Source organism: Sander lucioperca, chromosome 8 (assembly GCF_008315115.2).
Source record: "Sander lucioperca isolate FBNREF2018 chromosome 8, SLUC_FBN_1.2, whole genome shotgun sequence".
NCBI classification, from domain to species: Eukaryota; Metazoa; Chordata; class Actinopteri; order Perciformes; family Percidae; genus Sander; species Sander lucioperca.
The window spans coordinates 17771446-17792192 of NC_050180.1; the positions used below are offsets into that span (position 1 = coordinate 17771446).

The 20747-nt window shown below is 36.5% G+C and overlaps 1 protein-coding gene across 1 annotated transcript in view; it reads left to right on the forward strand.

The window, feature by feature from the left end:
* The window catches only part of nck2a (NCK adaptor protein 2a), a 56003-nt gene extending 47488 nt beyond the window's left edge, over positions 1–8515 (forward strand). The window contains exons 3-4 of the mRNA XM_031294409.2: positions 3722–4482; positions 5516–8515. Of these exons, the coding sequence (XP_031150269.1) occupies positions 3722–4482; positions 5516–5710 (956 nt within the window). The 3' untranslated portion in view covers positions 5711–8515. The remainder of the gene's footprint in view (positions 1–3721; positions 4483–5515) is intronic.
* The last annotated feature ends 12232 nt before the right edge of the window (positions 8516–20747 follow it).

Below are 20747 nucleotides of genomic sequence, written 5' to 3' on the forward strand. Positions count from 1 at the left end.
AAGTGTTGAGCGAAATAGCCCCATTTCCTGTTCAAACTTTGAAAAGAAGGAAAAATGTGCAGCTGTGTAAAGCACAATATGTGCTCTACAGTAGTTCACCTTTGTAACCTTTGTTGCATATCATACCGTCTTGCCACGTTTTTAGGCATGCTATTGCCATGGCTCTGTGGATGGCAATGTTGGTGTGTCTCTCTGACTGTCTGTCAATCTTCTTTTACTTCTTTTTTGTGCATAATTTGTGCCCCCAAATGCTGCATGTGCATGCTATGCAAGCTACTGCTTTAGATGATTTTTTATCACAATTTATTTAAATTTTTCTCCTCTAGCCTTTTGGCAGGTTTTACACACAGTAATGCATGCTTTTATCACTGTGGCACTTGTGGAATATTGAGCAACACTGCTAGGGTTATTTAAATGGCCACATAGCTCATCTGTGATACACTCAAAGTACTTGTTTAAATCACAGCACTCACTGACAGTGCTAATTCTTCATTTAGGGGCCAGGTTGGGCTTTTTCATCATGCCCACACATCAATGTGTCGGGTGGGTGGTGTGGTATTGTGTGGACTCATTTATTACAGTAACGTCCACAACTGCCCTCCACTGTAAGCTATCTAGTGAAGCAATATGCTGCAACATGCTGTCATCTAGGCTTTCATCAACTCACTTCCCTCTGAGTTGAAGTCCTCTGGGCTTGAAAAGCTAGTTTCCTTCCACAAGATAAAGAGGTAGGTGAAGGTTGGGAGTGAATGTGTGGGAGGAGGGAATATACCCTGCTGCTGCTCTAACCAGCAGGCCAGTGCCTTGAAGTGGAAATGAGTGAAGAAGAAAGGTGTTTGTGTAAGTGTTTCCCTTTGCTCAAGTCAGTGTGTTCGCTGCCTTCTAGGGCATTAATGAATAGGGTATAGGGTTTAGTAGTCATCAACTACTCCCCAAAAGTCGACGAATAGTCAAATATTCGGGGGATATATATACATGCCATCTGAGGAAAATGTGTTAATAAGCTAATGACAGCTTATTCCGCAGTGTATGCAGCAAATATTCAACTCTTTGTCGACTTTTTGAGAGTTGTTGATGGCTACTAAACTACATCATTTTTAATACCCTATTACCCACACCGCCCCCTGCTGCACATCTGATGTAATTACATGCATATCTGATACATTGCCACTACTTTATTACTGTACCCTGTTAAAATCACAGATGAACGATTATTCGAAAATAATGCGCCACGTCGATTAGTAGTTTTTAATGGTTAAATAGTCGAAAAATTCTGTGAAACCCCTACTGTCTTCTTATGTGTCTCTCTTCTATACCTTGTGGGAGTGACAATCCATACGTGTGTTCACATCTGGCACGTCTGGTCTTGAGTGACCACTTGTGGTCAGATATCACTTACCCGCTCTATATACAAATAAACACATACATCGTTTGCCTTTGCACAAACCGGTAGACTGGTTGTGTATGCGTCATACATTTCTGTTGTTACTCTCATATAAACTTTATATATTAGAAATGTGTGATGAAAAATGGAAAAGTGCTGCCCACAGTCTGTCAGGCAGGAGAGAAAGAGGTATTTAAAGAAGTTATTTTGTTTCATGTTCGCTTATAGGAGTCTTGTTAAGTTACTGCTGAAGACCCACATTTCCTGATTTTGCTGCTTCATAATAAAAGCATAATGTATAATAACATAATGGGGGGACTTTTATTGTGAAAAACTAATAGGAAATTAAACTTTTCCACAGTTTTACAGACACTGTTTTGACCACTTTGATTCGTAATTTCCTAAATAGCAAGTGATTGCAAGACATAAAAACAGGAATGTCTGTAGTAATATCCTACATATTCATGGATTATGGGGCGTTTTATGAAACAAAAAATAAGGATATTGTATACTGCCGGCTGCCTTTTCCAGGCAACCGCAGGGCACATAGCTCCAGACAGCTGGGGATATAAGAGCAGGCAGCACCTGAACAAAAACTGGGACACATCACCGACAGTATGATAATGACATCCAAAACACACGATTCACTCTCAGTGGTTTCTGTGACAAGAGAAATACTCTGAATGAGTACGTAGTACAACACATACGCGTACACTCTGCTAAAAAAATGTGGTCACATGTAGCCTAAACCACCTCCGATGGTGGTGGTGGTGGTCTGAGTGATCGGATCTCAATGCGTCCTGCGTCCTGGGTGCATTTTCACCTGTACTTATGCTGTCAGATCAGATTTTATTACCAGTTGGAAATGGGGTGTATTTTATTTTTCCGAAGGGACCACCTGAAGTAGGCCCAAGAGTCAACCTTTGTCTTTGGCTCACAGTCAGGAGATACAGAATCGCACACACACCTATCAGATATGTAGGATACACGCTGCTATCCATAAACATAATCTGCTTGTTATTCCGGTCTCATCCTTCTGCTTTGCGTTTTTGTCAGCTGTGGCCTCTGATGTGCTTGGTCTACTGTTTGTGTGAGAAACAAGGGACTCCTCATCTTTCTTCACAGCTCTCCTCCTCTTCCCCTTCTCTCTGCCAACAAGTTTCATGCTACTCTGTTTGAACCGAGCAGTTTTCCAAACAATGTAAATGTTGAATTCAGCAATGACATTTCTGTGGCATTTCAGCAGGCTCTGTGGGAAGAACTCGGTGATTAGCTGTCAAGAAACTCACTTCAGTTATTAGTAGCACACATGAGCCTCAACTGTCAAGTGAACGGTTTAAATGTTGTCACCCACATAGCGTAACATTATTATTTTGACATGAATTTAAATAGGAGACCTCCTTGGTTATGTTCAGCTGAGAGACTTTAGAAACTTACAGTCTCATTGAAGTGTACAAACACATGTTTAAAGATGTCTTTGAAAGTACACAAATGGAAAAGTCAGAGACAGGTAAGACAGGAGTAGACTTTGATCTGGGATATGCTTGTCATTATCAAGCCCATGGTGCCTGCTCCACTTTTCATTCCCTGTCTACACAACCTATTTCCGGTCTTTTGATTAGTATAGATGTGTTTACGGCGTGTAGATAGTGTCGACAGAATACCAAGTAGATAACAAGCTTTCATTTCATTGTGTATGAGTAAAAGGATGGGGCGCTTGCAGCCTCGATTAGTTTTCTTCTGACCTAAACTGCCTCCTCTCCCCGTGGCGCTCAGGCCTTTCCCTGCTTTCACAGCCTCTCGCCACTGCCCTAATGTGCTTGGATTATACATGTAAAAGCTGCTACAATCAATATTTTATATTAACAATGGATCAAATGACTGTTCTGATCAGTGGATCAAATTATCTGTGAAAGGGGTTGCTTGTAGTGACAAACCCGTAGAGGATTATCACCTGACTCTGCAGTTCCCCTAAACTCTACGGAGCATCTTATAGCTCATTGTTTTAATTGTACAGCAAGCTGGTGAACATAGTGGAGCATTTACAGAGACCAAAACTCAGTAAAAAGACAGTGAATATTGGACTTACTTCACAAACATGATTCCAACTGAATGCTAATGGCGCTCCATGTCTGCTGGATGTGTAATTAAGCAACTGTTTTCTAACACGTTTGCAGTATCAAACTTTATATGGTGAGAATATGTCAATGTTGTGTTTACAGTTGTGGCCATGAAATGAATTTATGCAGGTTTAAAGTTGATTTAAACCACATAAGTAGAACAAATCGGGTTATCTTTCTGTGTCACCATTCTCTTTTGTTTCTGTTCATGCTGCAGGTTTGGGAAAAACTAAGAGGAAGACCAGCGCCCGTGATGCATCCCCAACGCCAAGCTCAGACACAGAGTACCCCTCCAATGGCAGCGGAGGTGGAGCTGCTGAAAGGATCTACGACCTCAACATTCCCGCCGTGGTCAAGTTTACCTACACAGCAGAGAGAGATGATGAGCTGACCCTGGGCAAGGGCTCCAGGGTCATCGTGATGGAAAAGTGTAGTGACGGCTGGTGGCGGGGCAGTCAGGCAGGCCGCGTGGGCTGGTTTCCCTCCAATTATGTCCTGGAGGAGCTTGGTGGGGCTGATGACAGAGAGGAAGGATATTCCTCACAGGGATACCACGTAGGCTCTCAGGGGACTTTGTTGGCCAATGGGCAAGCAGGTGGCCTCGGTGCAGTGCTCCACTTGGTTCAAACACTCTACCCTTTCAGCTCTGTGACAGAGGAGGAGCTGAACTTTGAGAAGGGAGAGGTCATGGAAGTGGTGGAGAAGCCTGAGAACGACCCTGAGTGGTGGAGGTGTAAGAACTCACATGGCATGGTGGGCCTGGTGCCTAAAAACTATGTGGTGGTGCTGGATGAGCGGCCTGGCCTGCCCTCCCCTTCGTCGAGCTCCCCACAAAATCGCTTGGTGGCACCGGCACGCTCAGGGAAGTTCGCTGGGAGGGACTGGTACTACGGCAAAATCACCAGACACCAGGCCGAGTGTATACTCAATGAGAGAGGAGAGGAGGGCGACTTCCTTGTACGAGACAGCGAGTCATCGGTGAGTCTGTGGGTTGAAGTCATAGTTGTATTTGGAAGGCTGGGAGAAAGTCAAATGATGCATAAGAGGAGATTTGATACATTTTAGTAGAAGGAAGATATAGCTCCAAGGAAATGTGAATTAGTTCCTGCATGACATGTTATGGGCCCATATTTAAGAGCCAATTTAAGAGTAAAAATGTTGTCTTCTAAAAGTGAAGAATGTGACATTTATTAAGCAACAGAGTAACCTTAAGAGCAGCTTTTTAAGTGATTGTGATTAGTGATTATTTGCATATTTGCTTAGAGCAGTACGAACCAATCAGACAAGAATTAAACCTACATCTGCCCTCTTGAGCACTCTTAAAAAACCTTAGTGATTCTATTCTACAAAACCGTATATGGTTTTAATATTTTTTGAGTTAATATTATTTTGGTGAAATCACCACTAGCAATTAACATATAAAATAAGCAACAATGTAATGAATATATGAATTGTGATGAGCTGGAGGCAAAAAGAAACTGGACCAGGGAGGAAAATCTGCTGCTGGTTAAGTAGAGAGGTGTGTCAGAGAAGTTTAGAAAGAAGAAGTTTAAAATGTAGTATCACAATGACAAGTGCAGCCAATGCAGTTGCATAGAAAGCAAACAAAATCAATCCAAAATCAAAACAACAACAAAAGTAGTGTAACACCTGATCCAATGTGCATTTGGAGCTATAAGTTTACAAGAAAGCAGCAGCAACAGCTGACTATTCTGAAAAGATTGGACAGATTTTTTTTATTATGACCCATGCTAAATTGAAAAGTAATTTTAAAACATGTGCCCCACCTGCCCCTAATGACCAGTCGCCACTGGGTGTAGTGAAGGATTTATACTTCTTTTGAGTCAAAAATTTCACATGTTGCAGTTTGATAAATGTGGGCCTAGAGCTTTAAATGTGAGAATACACTGCCACCTGCTGGAGCAAAGCTGCCTGTCTTTTAAAATGTGTTTTTCTGTCATTCGCTTATATTTCTAAGCACATCAACAACTGTTTCCCTCTTTATTTTCAGCCCAGTGATTTCTCTGTGTCTCTGAAGGCGGCCGGTAAGAATAAGCACTTTAAAGTGCAGCAGTCAGAGGGAGTGTACTGCATCGGCCAGCGCAAGTTCAACTCCATTGATGAACTAGTGGAGCACTATAAGAAAGCCCCCATCTTCACCAGCGAACATGGAGAGAAGCTGTACCTGGTCAAAGCTCTGCTGTGATTCACACATCCTCACACCTACACTGGATCTCACACACAAACACACACTCTTCATACACACTATACACACATAATACTAATGCCACCCCTTAACTGTCTTAACTCGAGCCTTAGCTCTGGACCCTCCTTGCTATGGCGTCTGTACTATATCCAGTTTTTTCTGTCGCCCTCCAGTGTTGATCAGGTGAAACTCTTTCTAGCTCTACAATCGAGCAGTTAACCCCAAGACAACTAGCACTGTCAGCCAGCTACATCCTTCATATACAGCACAGTGCATAATAAGCCTCTGTCTCTTGGATGTGCTAACATGTGCAGTGACGACATCTGCTGCAAACAGAACGCCTGAAGCCTTGTTGGGGGTTGAGCTCTCCTTCTGATGTCATACATAATGTCCATTTACGACTGCACATTGTAGGTTACACCATTGCTCTTAATCCACATAGGAAGGCAGACATTCAACAGTTTAAAGAGGACTCGAGCCTCTCAGGGACCTTACCTGTCAGATTGCTTGCCATGGGTTTATTTTGTTCATTTATTAAAAAAAAAAAAAAAATGCTTGTTCCTGTTTTTTTTTTTTTTTTTTTTTTAAAGATAATTTAAATTCCTCTCTGGAGTTTTGAATCATTGCTCTTTCATACAATTACTTCACAAAGTGACCAGAATCACTCTTTTGCCTTTTCTCCTAATTTTCATCATTCCTCTACATGATTTCTCTCCCCGTTTTGAACTTGTGTCTTCTCGTGCTATTTCAAACTGTTTCTCTCTCCACAGACCCAGTCATTAGTAATGATGTTATTGAAAATCTGGATACACTACTTCCTGTAATATTTCTAAAAAGCATTCGGGGGAGCATTAATGCAATAGGAAGACCTCTGATTTCCTGTAGAGTTTGAATGTGTTTCAATGTAACCAAATGTGCCACCCTGTACTCATACTACTGGCTCCAGGTCTGTACTGCACTCACCATACTTGGCATCCATTCATAGCACTATGCTCATGCTTTATATTGTGTCAAATTGAACATGTTTCTATTCTGTTCTCCAGTATGTCTGTAGCTACATGTTTGCATACTGACCATAGAAATGGAATGAGAGCCGAATGAACTGTTTGCCGTAGTCATTTGACTAGTTCAAAAGAAAATCATGCCCAGCACTGTGCATTGACTATAGAAATAGAATGAGTTAGCCTGCTACAACGGTCACAGTTCTTTTCAACGGTACACATAAAATGCCCACAGCTCTGACCATCTTGCTATGTTGATTTGAACGGGAATGTTCATTTTACTCTCATTCTATTTCTATGATAATAAATAAATAATAATAATAAAAAATAAAAAAAACTTTTGCTAACACTTTTGCATAACTACACTTGATCTGCTCCAGCGAATGATCGCAGTCATACAAGATACCTCTTCTGGTGTCGTGTTTGTCAAAGATGAGTATATCTTTGTGAATCTTGTGATTACAGAGAATTGTGAGAAAAGTGTCATTATACAAAAAAAAACTACTCACTTTAGTGATTGACTATGACCTCCATGCCCTTATCTCTACACTCATCACATCACACATTGTTGAGAAATAATTTCGGGAAATACCTAATTCATGAAATAAGTCCCAACAATGACCGTTTGCTAAACCCCGAACACCGATTGTCCAGTCATAGCCGACGAGACATTTAATGCGAAGAGTTTGGAGGGAGAGTGACTTATTTCCAAACCTTTCCAAAACTGAAAGCTTGAATAAAAGTATAAGGAATGGATTAAACAGTGTGTTCATCTGCTCTAATGTAATCATTAGCATGCCCGGCTAACCAGCTTACTACCTACAGAAGTAACCGAGCATCACTTCCAAGGCCAAAGAGCACATAATTAACTTTATTAGCTGTAGCTAATTAGCTACAGCTAATAAAACCTGCCAGCGACAGTTGTCATTTAAGGGGCTGTACTCAATATTCAGAACATTAATATAACAGTGAACAAATATGTTCTATGTAAATGTTTAGTGGAGTAATGTCCTGGGCAGAGAATGAAGTCACACTTCCCTCTGTGTGTGTTGTAATCAGAGCTTCTCTGATCTTTGTTTTGACAGCTGGTCCGGCCACGCATGCATGTAGGTATCTGATGCAGAGGGAGAAAGCGTCGGTATTTGACGAGTTGGGGAACAGTCTTTTCGAGCCGTGTGGAGGCAATACAGACTTTTTTTTTTGTATATCAAGTACATCTCCTTTTTAAAATGGCAAAATCGACCATTGTTGGCTAGATAAGATTGATTGCCTTTGTCTGCCTCTGGCTGAAACAAGGACCCGCTATTTACAGAAATTAGTGCTCAGTTTTGAGTGGTCAAACTGTTATTGATATTATTTTAAAGCTGCATGTGCTGCGCAAGACTGGACCTTTGGACAAGTATAGCAACAGTAACTAAGAGGGCAGGGCTTAACAAACAGTCAATTTATACTAAAAGTCATCTTTTACTGTCACAAAACCAAATATACTGTCATCTGGTCTATAATGAAAAAAAAACATTCTAGTCCTACCAAACATTTTTCTTGTCTATTTCTTTTTTTATTGTGCATTTGTTTACCAATGGAGGTGTTGTTGATCCTGGGGTCCTCAGCTTTTATATGATATATCTGAATGTTATTGAACATTGTTATTTAATTCTTGTCTTCACTGTATGTATATAATCAAAAATAAGATGAGGTGCATATATGAATCGCTAAGATCAAACTATGGTACTGTATCACTGACAACGTGATGAGAATTGAAATACTTTTGTTCAATAAAATCTTTTGAAGAATACTAAATTTACTCGTGTTGAAATGTGTGATTGGTTGTCATCTTTACTGCCCTGCTGGCTGTTGTTGGGACTCCCTCCTACCTGGACTGGCACATTATACTCATTTAGAAGATACATTTGTCCCATGTTGCATTTTTAACCAGATATACAAACACATCAGGAACAACTTGAGGTTCAGTGTCTCACTCAAGGACACCTTCTCATGTGGATAGAAGAAGCCACAGATTGAATGATCATCCCTACGTTTAATGGCCGACACACTCCACCACCTGAGCTACAGCTGGCAAATCTGTCATCAAAATCTGTATTCCAAATGTAGAAAAATGTACGTTGTGATTTCTCTTTTTGTTTACATCTGTAATGTTGGATTAAAACAGGGATATATACGTTGAATTGTGATTAGATGAGAAACACAAACTGATTATTTGATTATTAGTTTAATTCAGGTTTAAAATAGGCTTGAAATGACTTGATACTTTCAGTAGAGCAGGCCTAATTTATAAGCGCGAATTCCAGTATAGAGTTTTGATTAATAGGTCCTTGTAATTTTTTTATTTCACTTTTTCTGTATATCAAAATGGCTTGAAGTATATTGCAGTTGATTTATTGTGGCCTAAACAAGCTAAAACATTAAAATGCTATTTACACGTCAATGTATTACACTATTAAAGGGTGGCATTCTTTAAAATGTTTACTTTAACCTTTTAGTATCCTGAATCTTGCTGTGAGTACTAATGTGTTTTCACATTGTAGTTTTTAGTTAAGAGGATGATATGAGAGTTTGTTAAACCACTGTATACACACTCAGTCAGCTATTAAAAGTCCATCATGGCAGTCTTGGCAGTTATCCACCTCCATGCTGTATCTGTCAGCTGGTGTAAACAGTCTGGCTGATATTTGAGGTCATCTGAGAGTGTTTGTGTCAGTCACGATTAAACCACCATCTGTCTCAGCTTTGGACTGCCATATCTTCATGTAAGTGTTGACTGAAACACCTCAGCAGTACTGTGTTTTATGTACAATATTTGAAAATAATTACCTTTAGGTAATTACGCTATTCAGTGTTTTGGACTAAACAGCATTTACAGAAGTATGTCCACCTGAATAACAGTATTTTTTTATTTTATTATGATATATTTGGGTAATTAAAAAGATGTATTCAACAACAGGGAAGAAAATATTTTTACCTAGCAATACTTTCACTGAAATGTGGGCTGCAGTACAGTTAGATGTCCACACGATGGCAGTATTATGCTTCTTGCAAAGCAAGAGCGAATTGCTCCACAAAATGAATACAGATTGATTATCACTTATTTTGTTGGTAACTGTTGTTGTATCACAATTATTACACTTACACTCCTTTCGGACCTCGAAATTAAACCCTCTCATGTAATATGGCTTAATAAAAACGTCAACGTTAAACGCTGATGCAGTTTTAAATGTTTTATGATTTCAAAAAGGAGGAGGTTAACCAATTTTTTATATTAATCCTATTTTTTGTAGTCAAATTTCATATCCATGAATGCAGATTTCGAAATTATAGAAGATTAAAAAGATTTACCCTATAATAAAATATTGGTTGTACCTCCTCTTATCTAAATTTTAGATATCAGATCCAAGGGAGGATATCAGGTGTGACGTTGATAAAAGTTTTTATGACTTTTTTCAACATACTATCCTATGACTTTTTTCGACATACTATCCTATGACTTTTTTTTCGAAATACTGTACTATGACCTTTTATAACTTTTTTCGACATACTATACTATGACTTTTTTATGACTTTTTTACGACATACTATACTATGACTTTTTCTGACTTTTTTACGACGTACTATACTATGACTTTATTTGACATACTATCCTATGACTTTTTTTTCAACAGTAGTATAGCATAGTATAAAATGTCATTAAAAGTCATAGTATACTATTTAATAAAGAAGTCACGAAAAGTGGCTGTGTTGGGTCAGTGGGTAGAACAGGTGCGGAAAAGCCCCAAAAAATAATCTTAAAAAAAAAGTCATAGTATATCATAAAAATATCATAAACAATCATATACTATACTATAGTATGTCTTAAAAAGTCACGAAAAAAATCATAGTACAGTATGTCAAAACATTTTTAATAAACAGTCATAGTCATGAAAAAGTCATAAAAGTCATAATGTAGTATGTCATGAAAACGTCATAAAAACTCATAATCTATCATAATCTATTCATACTATATTTTGAATTTTTTCAACACACTATCCTATGACTTTTTATGACTTTTTTCGACATACTATCCTACAACTTTTTTTCGACAACTATGAATTTTTTTTACTTTTCAAAATATTATGACATTTGACTTTTTTCAAAAACTTGACCTTATTCTTAATTGTCATATTGACACACAGTTTAATGTAGTGTCTTTACAGTACTCTGCTCGGGGACTGCTTCTGCTCATTTGCTTTGCTGGAGGAGCCTGGGATTGATCTGCCATCTTTGTGTTTGAGGCAACAACTCTACCTCTCTGCCACAAGACTTTAACTGTAATGACTTTTTTACGACATACAATACTATGACTTTTTTCAACATACTATACTATGACTTTTTTATGACGTTTTTACGACATACTATACTATGACTTTTTATGACTTTTTTCGACATACTATCTTATGAATTTGTTTCGACATACTATACTATGACTTTTTTATGACTTTTATGACTTTTTACGACATACTATCTATGACTTTTTATGACTTTTTTCTACATACTATTCTATGACTTTTTATGACTTTTTTAAACACATGATACTTTGACTTTTTTCAACATACTATCCTATGACTTTCTTTCGACATACTATACTATGACTTTTTTATGACTTTTTTACGACATACTATACTATGACTTTTTTATGACTTTTTTACGACATACTATACTATGACTTTTTTCAACATACTATACTATGACTTTTTTATGACTTTTTTACAACATACTATACTATGACTTTTTTACGACATACTATACTATGACTTTTTTATGACTTTTTTATGACATACTATACTATGACTTTTTTATGACTTTTTTCAACATACTATACTATGACTTTTTTACGACATACTATACTATGACTTTTTTATGACTTTTTTACAACATACTATACTATGACTTTTTTCAACATACTATACTATGACTTTTTTATGACCTTTTTACGACATACTATACTATGACTTTTTATGACTTTTTTCGACATACTATCTTATGAATTTGTTTCGACATACTATACTATGACTTTTTTATGACGTTTTTACGACATACTATACTATGACTTTTTTCAACATACTATACTATGACTTTTTATGACTTTTTTCTACATACTATTCTATGACTTTTTATGACCTTTTTACGACATACTATACTATGACTTTTTATGACTTTTTTCGACATACTATCTTATGACTTTTGTTTCGACATACTATACTATGACTTTTTTATGACTTTTTTACGACATACTATACTATGACTTTTTTCAACATACTATACTATGACTTTTTTACAACATACTATACTATGACTTTTTTCAACATACTATACTATGACTTTTTTATGACTTTTTTATGACTTTTTTACGACATACTATACTATGACTTTTTTCAACATACTATACTATGACTTTTTTACGACATACTATACTATGACTTTTTTATGACTTTTTTACGACATACTATACTATGACTTTTTTCAACATACTATACTATGACTTTTTTACGACATACTATACTATGACTTTTTTATGACTTTTTTACGACATACTATACTATGACTTTTTTCAACATACTATACTATGACTTTTTTCAACATACTATACTATGACTTTTTTACGACATACTATACTATGACTTTTTTATGACTTTTTTACGACATACTATACTATGACTTTTTTCAACATACTATACTATGACTTTTTTACGACATACTATACTATGACTTTTTTCAACATACTATGACTATGACTTTTTTACGACATACTATACTATGACTTTTTTCGACATACTATTCTATCCCGCACGTTCACTATGACACCTAAACCGAAAGGAGAAGACGGCGTCACTCTATCACAGGTACGAGATCTTTTAAAACAACAACAAGATGTATACATGCAGTTGCTCACACAGCAAGAAAACAACTTAAAGTGCTTCGTCCAAATCTTGGTTGATTCTACCAACAAAAGAATGGATGATATGATTAAAGAGGTCCACGACCTAAAGATCAGTTTACAGCAAGAGACTTGCAGGGAGTTAAATAAAAAAAAACAAGGACGCACGAACAGACATCACTACAGTGTGTGAATCAGTCTTAACAATGACTAGGAAAGCAGACTACCTTGATGGTCAATCAAAACGAAACAATATAGTTATAGAAGGCATTCTTGAGTCCCCACGTGAGAGCTGGGAGGAATCCAAGGATAAGGTTCGTGAGATGCTTGCTGTAAAACTACAGATGGATGAAAAAAGGATAGAGGTGGAGCGAGCCCAACAGGATGGGAACCAAGTCAGGTGACAAACCCAGGGCAATAGTGGTGAAATTCTTACGATTCAAGGACAAGATGGCCATTCTGAACAGAGGACATAAACTGAAAGGAACTAACATCTTCCTAAATGAGGACTATACGGAGGCTGTACACCAGAAGCGAAAATATCTCATCCCTGCCATGAAAGCTGAAAGAGGTAAAGGGAACATTGCATACATCCGCTATGACAGAGTCATTGTCCATCCTCCCTCCCAAAAGGCTGAGAGAGTGGAAAGAGCCAAGCCTGTGGGTTCTTAACTTTGCACTGCATGCACAACACACACATACATCATACACCATAAGTGACAAAATTATGAATAGCATTGCTTTTTGTTTTGTGTGTTTTTCTCTATATCATGTCTATATCTGATAAACTTCCCAGGAAAGAGCTAAAAATAGCCCATCTTAATATATGTAGCCTTAGAAATAAGATTCAGGACATTGACAATTTGCTAAAATCGGACAACATTCATATTCTGGCCATCTATGAGACCCACTTGGATGACTCATTTGATGATACTGTAGTGGCAATACAGGGATATAACATCTATAGAAGAGACAGGGATACCTATGGGGGAGGAGTTGCAATAAATATTCAGAGTCACATTCCTGTTAAGCTCAGAGAGGACTTAATGTTAAATGCAGTTGAAATGTTGTGGCTGCAGGTTCACCTGCCTCATTTAAAACCTCTTCTGTTGGGATGTTGTTATAGGCCACCATGTTCTAACAGTCAGTATTTAGATAATTTGTGTGAAATGCTTGAAAGAGTATGTGATGTGATAATGAGATTTATCTCCTGGGAGACCTGAACATTAATTTACTTTCATCAAGCTGTCCACTAAAAAGGAAACTTCTTACTGTAACCAGCGCCTGTAATCTGGTTCAGGTCATTAATCAACCTACCAGGGTATTCAAGAACAGTACAGGAATTATATCATCCACATGCATTGATCACATTTACACTAATACTGTAGAATTGTACTCAAAACCTGTATCGGTTCCCATAGGATTTAGATATCATAATCTAGTAGCAATATCCAGGAAAGTCAAAGTTCCAAAGGCAGGGCCTAAAGTAGTGTTTAAGAGATCATACAAGCGATTCTGCTGTGAGTGGTATGTGGATGATGTTAAAAATATTTGTTGGTCTGATGTGAGTAAAACGACGGACCCAGATGCTGCACTTTAAGTATTCATGAAACTGCTGCTTCCAGTTATTGATAAGCATGCACCGGTCAAGAAAATGACCGTTAGAACTGTCAGTGCCCTTTGGATTGATGAGGAATTGAAAAAATGCATGGTTGATAGAGATGAGGCCAAACGAGTGGCAAAAAGGTCTGGATGTACATCTGATTGGCAGACATACTGTAAAATACGGAACTATGTGACTAAAATGAACAAAAATGTATTAGAAATTGTATTATGAAAGTAAAATAAATAATATAAAGTATGATGGAAAAAAACTCTGGAGTACCTTAAATGATATTATTTGGCAGAAAGAGTAACTCAACTCCATCTTCCATTGAGTCAGACGGGTCTTTCATTACTAAACCCTTTGAAATTGCTAATCATTTTAATGATCATTTTATTGGCAAAGTGTGTAAACTAAGGCAGGAAATGCCAACAAGTTGTAATCTATCATATTTATGTATAAAAGACCAAATAATGAAAAACAAGAACTGTACTTTTGAATTGTGTAAAGTGAGTATAGAACAGGTGAAAAAAATATTGTTGTCCATCAATAATGAGAAACCACCTGGTATTGACAACTTGGATGGAAAGCTACTGAGGATGGTTGCTGACCAAATTGCCACTCCTATATGCCACATTTTCAATTTAAGTCTTGCAAGTAATGTTTTTCTTCAAATTTGGAAAGAAGCTAAAGTTATTCCTCTACCCAAGCAAGCTAGGGCTGCCTTCACCGGCACTAACAGCCGACCAATAAGTCTGTCACCTGTTCTTAGCAAACTATTGGAAAAAAATTGTATTTGACCAGATACAGTGCTACTTCTCTGTTAACAATTTGACAAGCGAGTATCAGCACGCTTATAGGGTAGGTCACTCAACATGCACTACACTTACACAAATGACGGATGATTGGTTGAAAGAAATTGAACGGAGGAATTTTGTGGGAGCAGTACTGCTAGAATTCAGTGCTGCCTTTGATGTCATTGATCACAAATTATTATTGAAAAAACTCATATGTTATGGTTTTGCTTCATCTGCTTTATCATGGATAGAAAATGATCTATCCTATAGAACACAAAGAGATTTATTTAATGGAAGCTTTTCTGATACAAAACATTTAGAGTGTGGAATTCCACAAGGAAGTTCGCTTGGCCCTTTACTATTTTCTATTTTTATCAATGATGTTCCACTTGCTTTTAAAAAAGCCCATGTGTCCATGTATGCAGATGATACAACAATATACATGTAGGCACCTACTATTAATGAAATAACTGCAAACCTCAACTAAGAGTTACAGATAGCACTAGAATTGGTTACTAACAATACATTATTCTTAAACATGTCAAAGAATAAAAGCATTGTATTTGGTACAAATCAATCGTTGAGCTCTAGACCTCAGCTGAATTTGATGCTGAATAATGTAGCGGTTGAGCAAGTAGAGGAAACAAAGCTTCTTGGGGTTATTTTAGATTGTAAACTGTTGTGGACAAGGCATATAGATTATCTTGTTGCAAAGATGGGGAGGAATATATCTGTTATAAAAAGATGTTCTGCTTTTCTAACACCACACCTGACCAAACAAGTCCTGCAGACTCTAGTTTTATCACATCTAGACTATTGTCCAATGATATGGTCAAGTGCTGCAAAGAAAGATCTAGGAAAACTGCTGCTGGTTCAGAACAGAGCAGCTCGTCTTGCCCTTCAATGCCCACTTAGGTCTAATGTAAATAACATGCATGTCAATCTCTCCTGGTTGAAAGTTGAGGAGAGACTATCAGCATCACTCCTGGCTTTTGTTAGAAACATTAATGAATTGAATTTTTCGACATACTATCCTATGACTTTGTTTACTATACCATGACTTTTTATGACTTTTTTCGACATACTATTCTATGACTTTTTATGACATACCATCCTATGACTTTTTTTTCGACATACTATACCATGACTTTTTAACGACATACTATACTATGAATTTTTTATGAATTTTTTACAACATACTATACTATGGCATTTTATGACTTTTTTCGACATACTATCCCTTGACTTTTTAATTACTTTTTTACAACATACTATACTATGACTTTTTATGACTTTTTTCAACATGCTATTCTATGACTTTTTATGTCATACTAACTGTGACTTTTTATGACTTTTTTCGACACACTTTATTTAGATTTTTTTCGACATACTATTCTATGACTTTTTTACAACATACTATACTATGACTTTTTTCTACATATTATTCTATGGCTTTTATGACCTTTTTACGAATTTCTATACTATGACCTCTTATAATTTTTTTATGACATAATATACTATGACTTTTTAGACTTTTTCGACATACCATATTATTGCTTTTTTACGATGTACTATACTATAGGCTAGTGACAAATGGTCAAAAAGGGCTTTAGTTTTTGAGATACCCCTACCGGAGGTAGAACTAAACCCAACGATGTTTTTCCTCATCTCTAAGATCTCCCATATATGAAATGGATTCTTGGCAAAAAAATATTTTACTGCTAAGATTGTTAAATTAACAGATATTGTTATACACCCCAAAACCAAAAAAGGACTAAAATATAGCCTGTCCGTATGGAAGTTAAGGCATATAAACTAATGCAGATCAATCACACAAGCTCTGAGAGCTTTGAAACTTGGCATGTTTGTAGTCAGGACGTTGCTTTACCTACTAGAAAAGACTGGATGTGAATATTTTGATGTATGGAATAAATAGAGACCTATATACACATACCTAAAATAGGCGAACATGCAAAAAATGAATATCTATGCAGAATGTTTTCATTTACTTTGTGGTTACTTTTTTTTTTTTTTTTTTTTTTTTTAACCTTTATTTATTCAGGGAAGGTTCACTGAGAGGCAGCCTCTCTTTTTGCAGGAATGCCCTGATCACATTCACACAGTTACACATTCATACCTGGAAGCTGCCCAGTACAACCACAGTCTGATCTGCTGGCCACTGAGCAGCTCCACTGGAGCGGTTGGGGTTAAGGGCCTTGCTCAAGGGCACCTCAGTGGTGGTAATGAGGGAGGGACAAGCGCTGCTCTTTCACTTTCCCCACCCAGATTTTATCCCGTTAGTTGATAGATTATCATAGAAACACATATGATGGCTTGTTGGAAAGGTGGGGTTGTGCTGAATCCAGCAATACCAAATATGTAAATATAGCATGACAAATCAGGGTGTTCTTTCACTCAATGTATGAGGTGTCCAAAATGAAAGAAAATGAAACACTGACATAATTTAGTCTCAAGTCCAAAGCCCATTATCAGTGGTGAGAAGAATGTTGAGAAATTCAAATATAAGTATATACAAGGCTCATTAAGGTCAAACTGCAATCCTGACTCCTGGTCTCCTGTTTGTGCTATGGTAAGGTGTTATCTTTCGATTTTAATCTTTGTTTCCATATGGACTGTATAGTACAAGGTGCCATATGAAATGTTTCATTATTAAATGTATCTTATATTTGAAGTAAATGAAAACATTCTGCATAGATATTCATTTTTTGCATGTTCGCCTATTTTAGGTATGTGTATATAGGTCTCTATTTATTCCATACATCAAGATATTCACATCCAGTCTTTTCTAGTAGGTAAGGCAACTTCCCGACTACGAACATGCGAAGGTTCAAAGCTCTCAGAGCTTGTGTGATTGATCTGCATTAGTTTATATGCCTTAACTCCCATACGGACAGGCTATATTTTAGTCCTTTTTTGGTTTTGGGGTGTATAACAATATCTGTTAATTTAACAATCTTAGCAGTAAAATATTTTTAGCCAAGAATCCATTTCATGTATGGGAGACCTTAGAGATGAGGAAAAACATTGTTGTTTTTGACATACTATACTATGACTTTTTTGATGCTTTTCAACATACTATCATATGCCTTTTTATCAATTCTTTTGGACATAATATCCTATGACATTTTTATAGCATACTATACTATGACTTTTTACGACTTTTAATAAAACAATTTTGACATACCATAGTATGACTTTTTCATGACATACCATACTATGACTGTTTATTAAAATGTTTTGACTATGACTTTTTATGACTTTTTTCGACATACTATACTTTGACATTTTATGACTTCTTTATAAATTACTATACTAAGACTGTTTATGACTTTTTTTATGACATACTATACTATGACCTTTTTCACTTTTTGGAAACACTATGACATCAGACTTTATTCAAAAAAGAAACTTTATTCTTAATTGTCACATATTCACACACACACACACACACACACACACACACACACACACAGTATAATGTAATGACATACCATAATATGACAGACAGTACTCCGCTCGGGGACTGGTTCTACTCATTCACACTGGCTGAAAGAGCCTGGGATTGATCCTCCAACCTTGCATTTTGAGGTGACAACTCTACCTCTGAGCAACAAGACTCTTTTTTTTCATGACTTTTTCGACATACTATCCTATGACTTTTTATGACTTTTTTTCGACATACTATACTATGAATTTTTATGACTTCTTTATAAATTACTATAATATGACTTTTTATGACTTTTTTATGACATACTATACTATGACTGTTTATTAAAAATGTTTTAACATACTATACTTTGACTTTTTATGACTTTTTAATGATATACTATACTATGACTTTTTCATGACATGACTTTTTTTAAATATTTTTTTTACATACTATAGTATGGCTTTTTATTGACATACTAAATTATCACTTTTTATGACTTCTTTATTAAATACTATACTATGGTTTTTTCATGACATACTATACTACGACTTTTTAGGACTTTTGTATGATATACTATACTATGACCTTTTTATGAGATGCCTTTTTAATAATTTTTTTTTTTGACATACTTTAGTTTGACTTTTTCATGACATACTTTACTATGACTTTTTTATGACATACTATACTATGACTTTCTATGATTTTTTTGGACACACTATACTATAACTTTTTAATGACGTACTATACTATGAGTTTTTATTAATGTTATGTATATACTGTATATATTGGTTATACAAGCCTATACAGATCACTCTCTCTGTTATTGCTGTTTTGCTATGGCTACGCATACTGCAAGTGCACCAACTCAGCCAGGACAAATCACCACCTAGACTGATGGTTTTCCTTTACCAAGGAAGGGAAGTAGTGTTAATTGTAGTGTATAATGTGTGGATGAGTGACAGTGTAGTGTGCTGAGCAGAGATGTATAGTAATAAAGTAGAACTAATACTGTACTTAAGTACTAAAAGGCTGTATCTGTACTCTACTGGAGTATTATTTTTTGTCCTACTTCCACTTTTACTTGAGTACATATTTTCGATGAGTTTAATACTCCAATACATTTTTTATGTGCTGCATCGTTACTCGTTACTGTTGTGAATTCCTCACGCTACGGAGACTGTAGGTTACAGTGTGTGTAGTTACGGCTATGTTAGTTACTTAATAAATCCCCGAGATCGCTTCGTGTTTCTTTTCATTACGGTCGCCTCTTCAGAAGTCAGAGACGATGTAAGTTTGTACTCTTTCTATTTAGCTATTATTAAGCTATTCCTGAGTTGTTTCAGTCTGCCATGAGTACTGAATGTTAACCGTTCACACACGTTACTAGCTAGTGTGTGATACATTTTTGGGAGCTTTAATCGTTACTGTGCTGGAAAGGATGTTCATTTTACTTGCACAGTGTGATAATTGTACATTTTATTTCAGTATTTGTTAATATTTGTTATTTTAATATAATATTTAATATTTGTTAATTCCTTTGGCTACAGCCTTGGCTAAACATTTGACATAATATAAACAATATGATATTCAAACTTTTGACTGCTTTCTTTAATAACTACATAACACAATACTTGTACTTTCAGTACTTGAGTAGTACATTTTAAAATAAACTACTTGCAATACTTAAGTACAAAAAATGTTGAATACTTTAGTACTTCTACTTAAGTGTGGTGCTTAAAGTGCACTTCAACTTCTACTCAAGTCACTTTTTTGATAGAGCACTTGTACTTTTACTCAAGCATGGGTCTGTAGTACTTTAGTACTCTAAATGGATGTAGAGTGTGACAGTGCAACATTACAGCAAACCTTGTTGTTACCCAGCAGTGATATATTGACAAGATAATGGCTCCTCTGTCTTGCTCTTCACATTTCTTCTCTTTACCTTATTCAGTCCTCATTACCGTCTCACCATGCTACATGGCACGTTAACATGATGAGCTCCTTTGTACAATTTTCACTAATGGCTGGCTGGCTCTGTTGTTGGCATTGAGCTGGAGTCACTCACAGCAACTGCAGAGAAACAGACCATGAGTAGGGTGCTGGCGATCATGGACAATGACCGCCACCCACTACACAGCACGTTCATCAATCAGAGGAGTATGTTCAGTGGCTCATGCTCAACAGACAGGTTGAGGAGGTCTTTTGTCCCCAGGGCCATCCAACCTTTCAATACCACACAAAGGGGAAAGGGAGAAA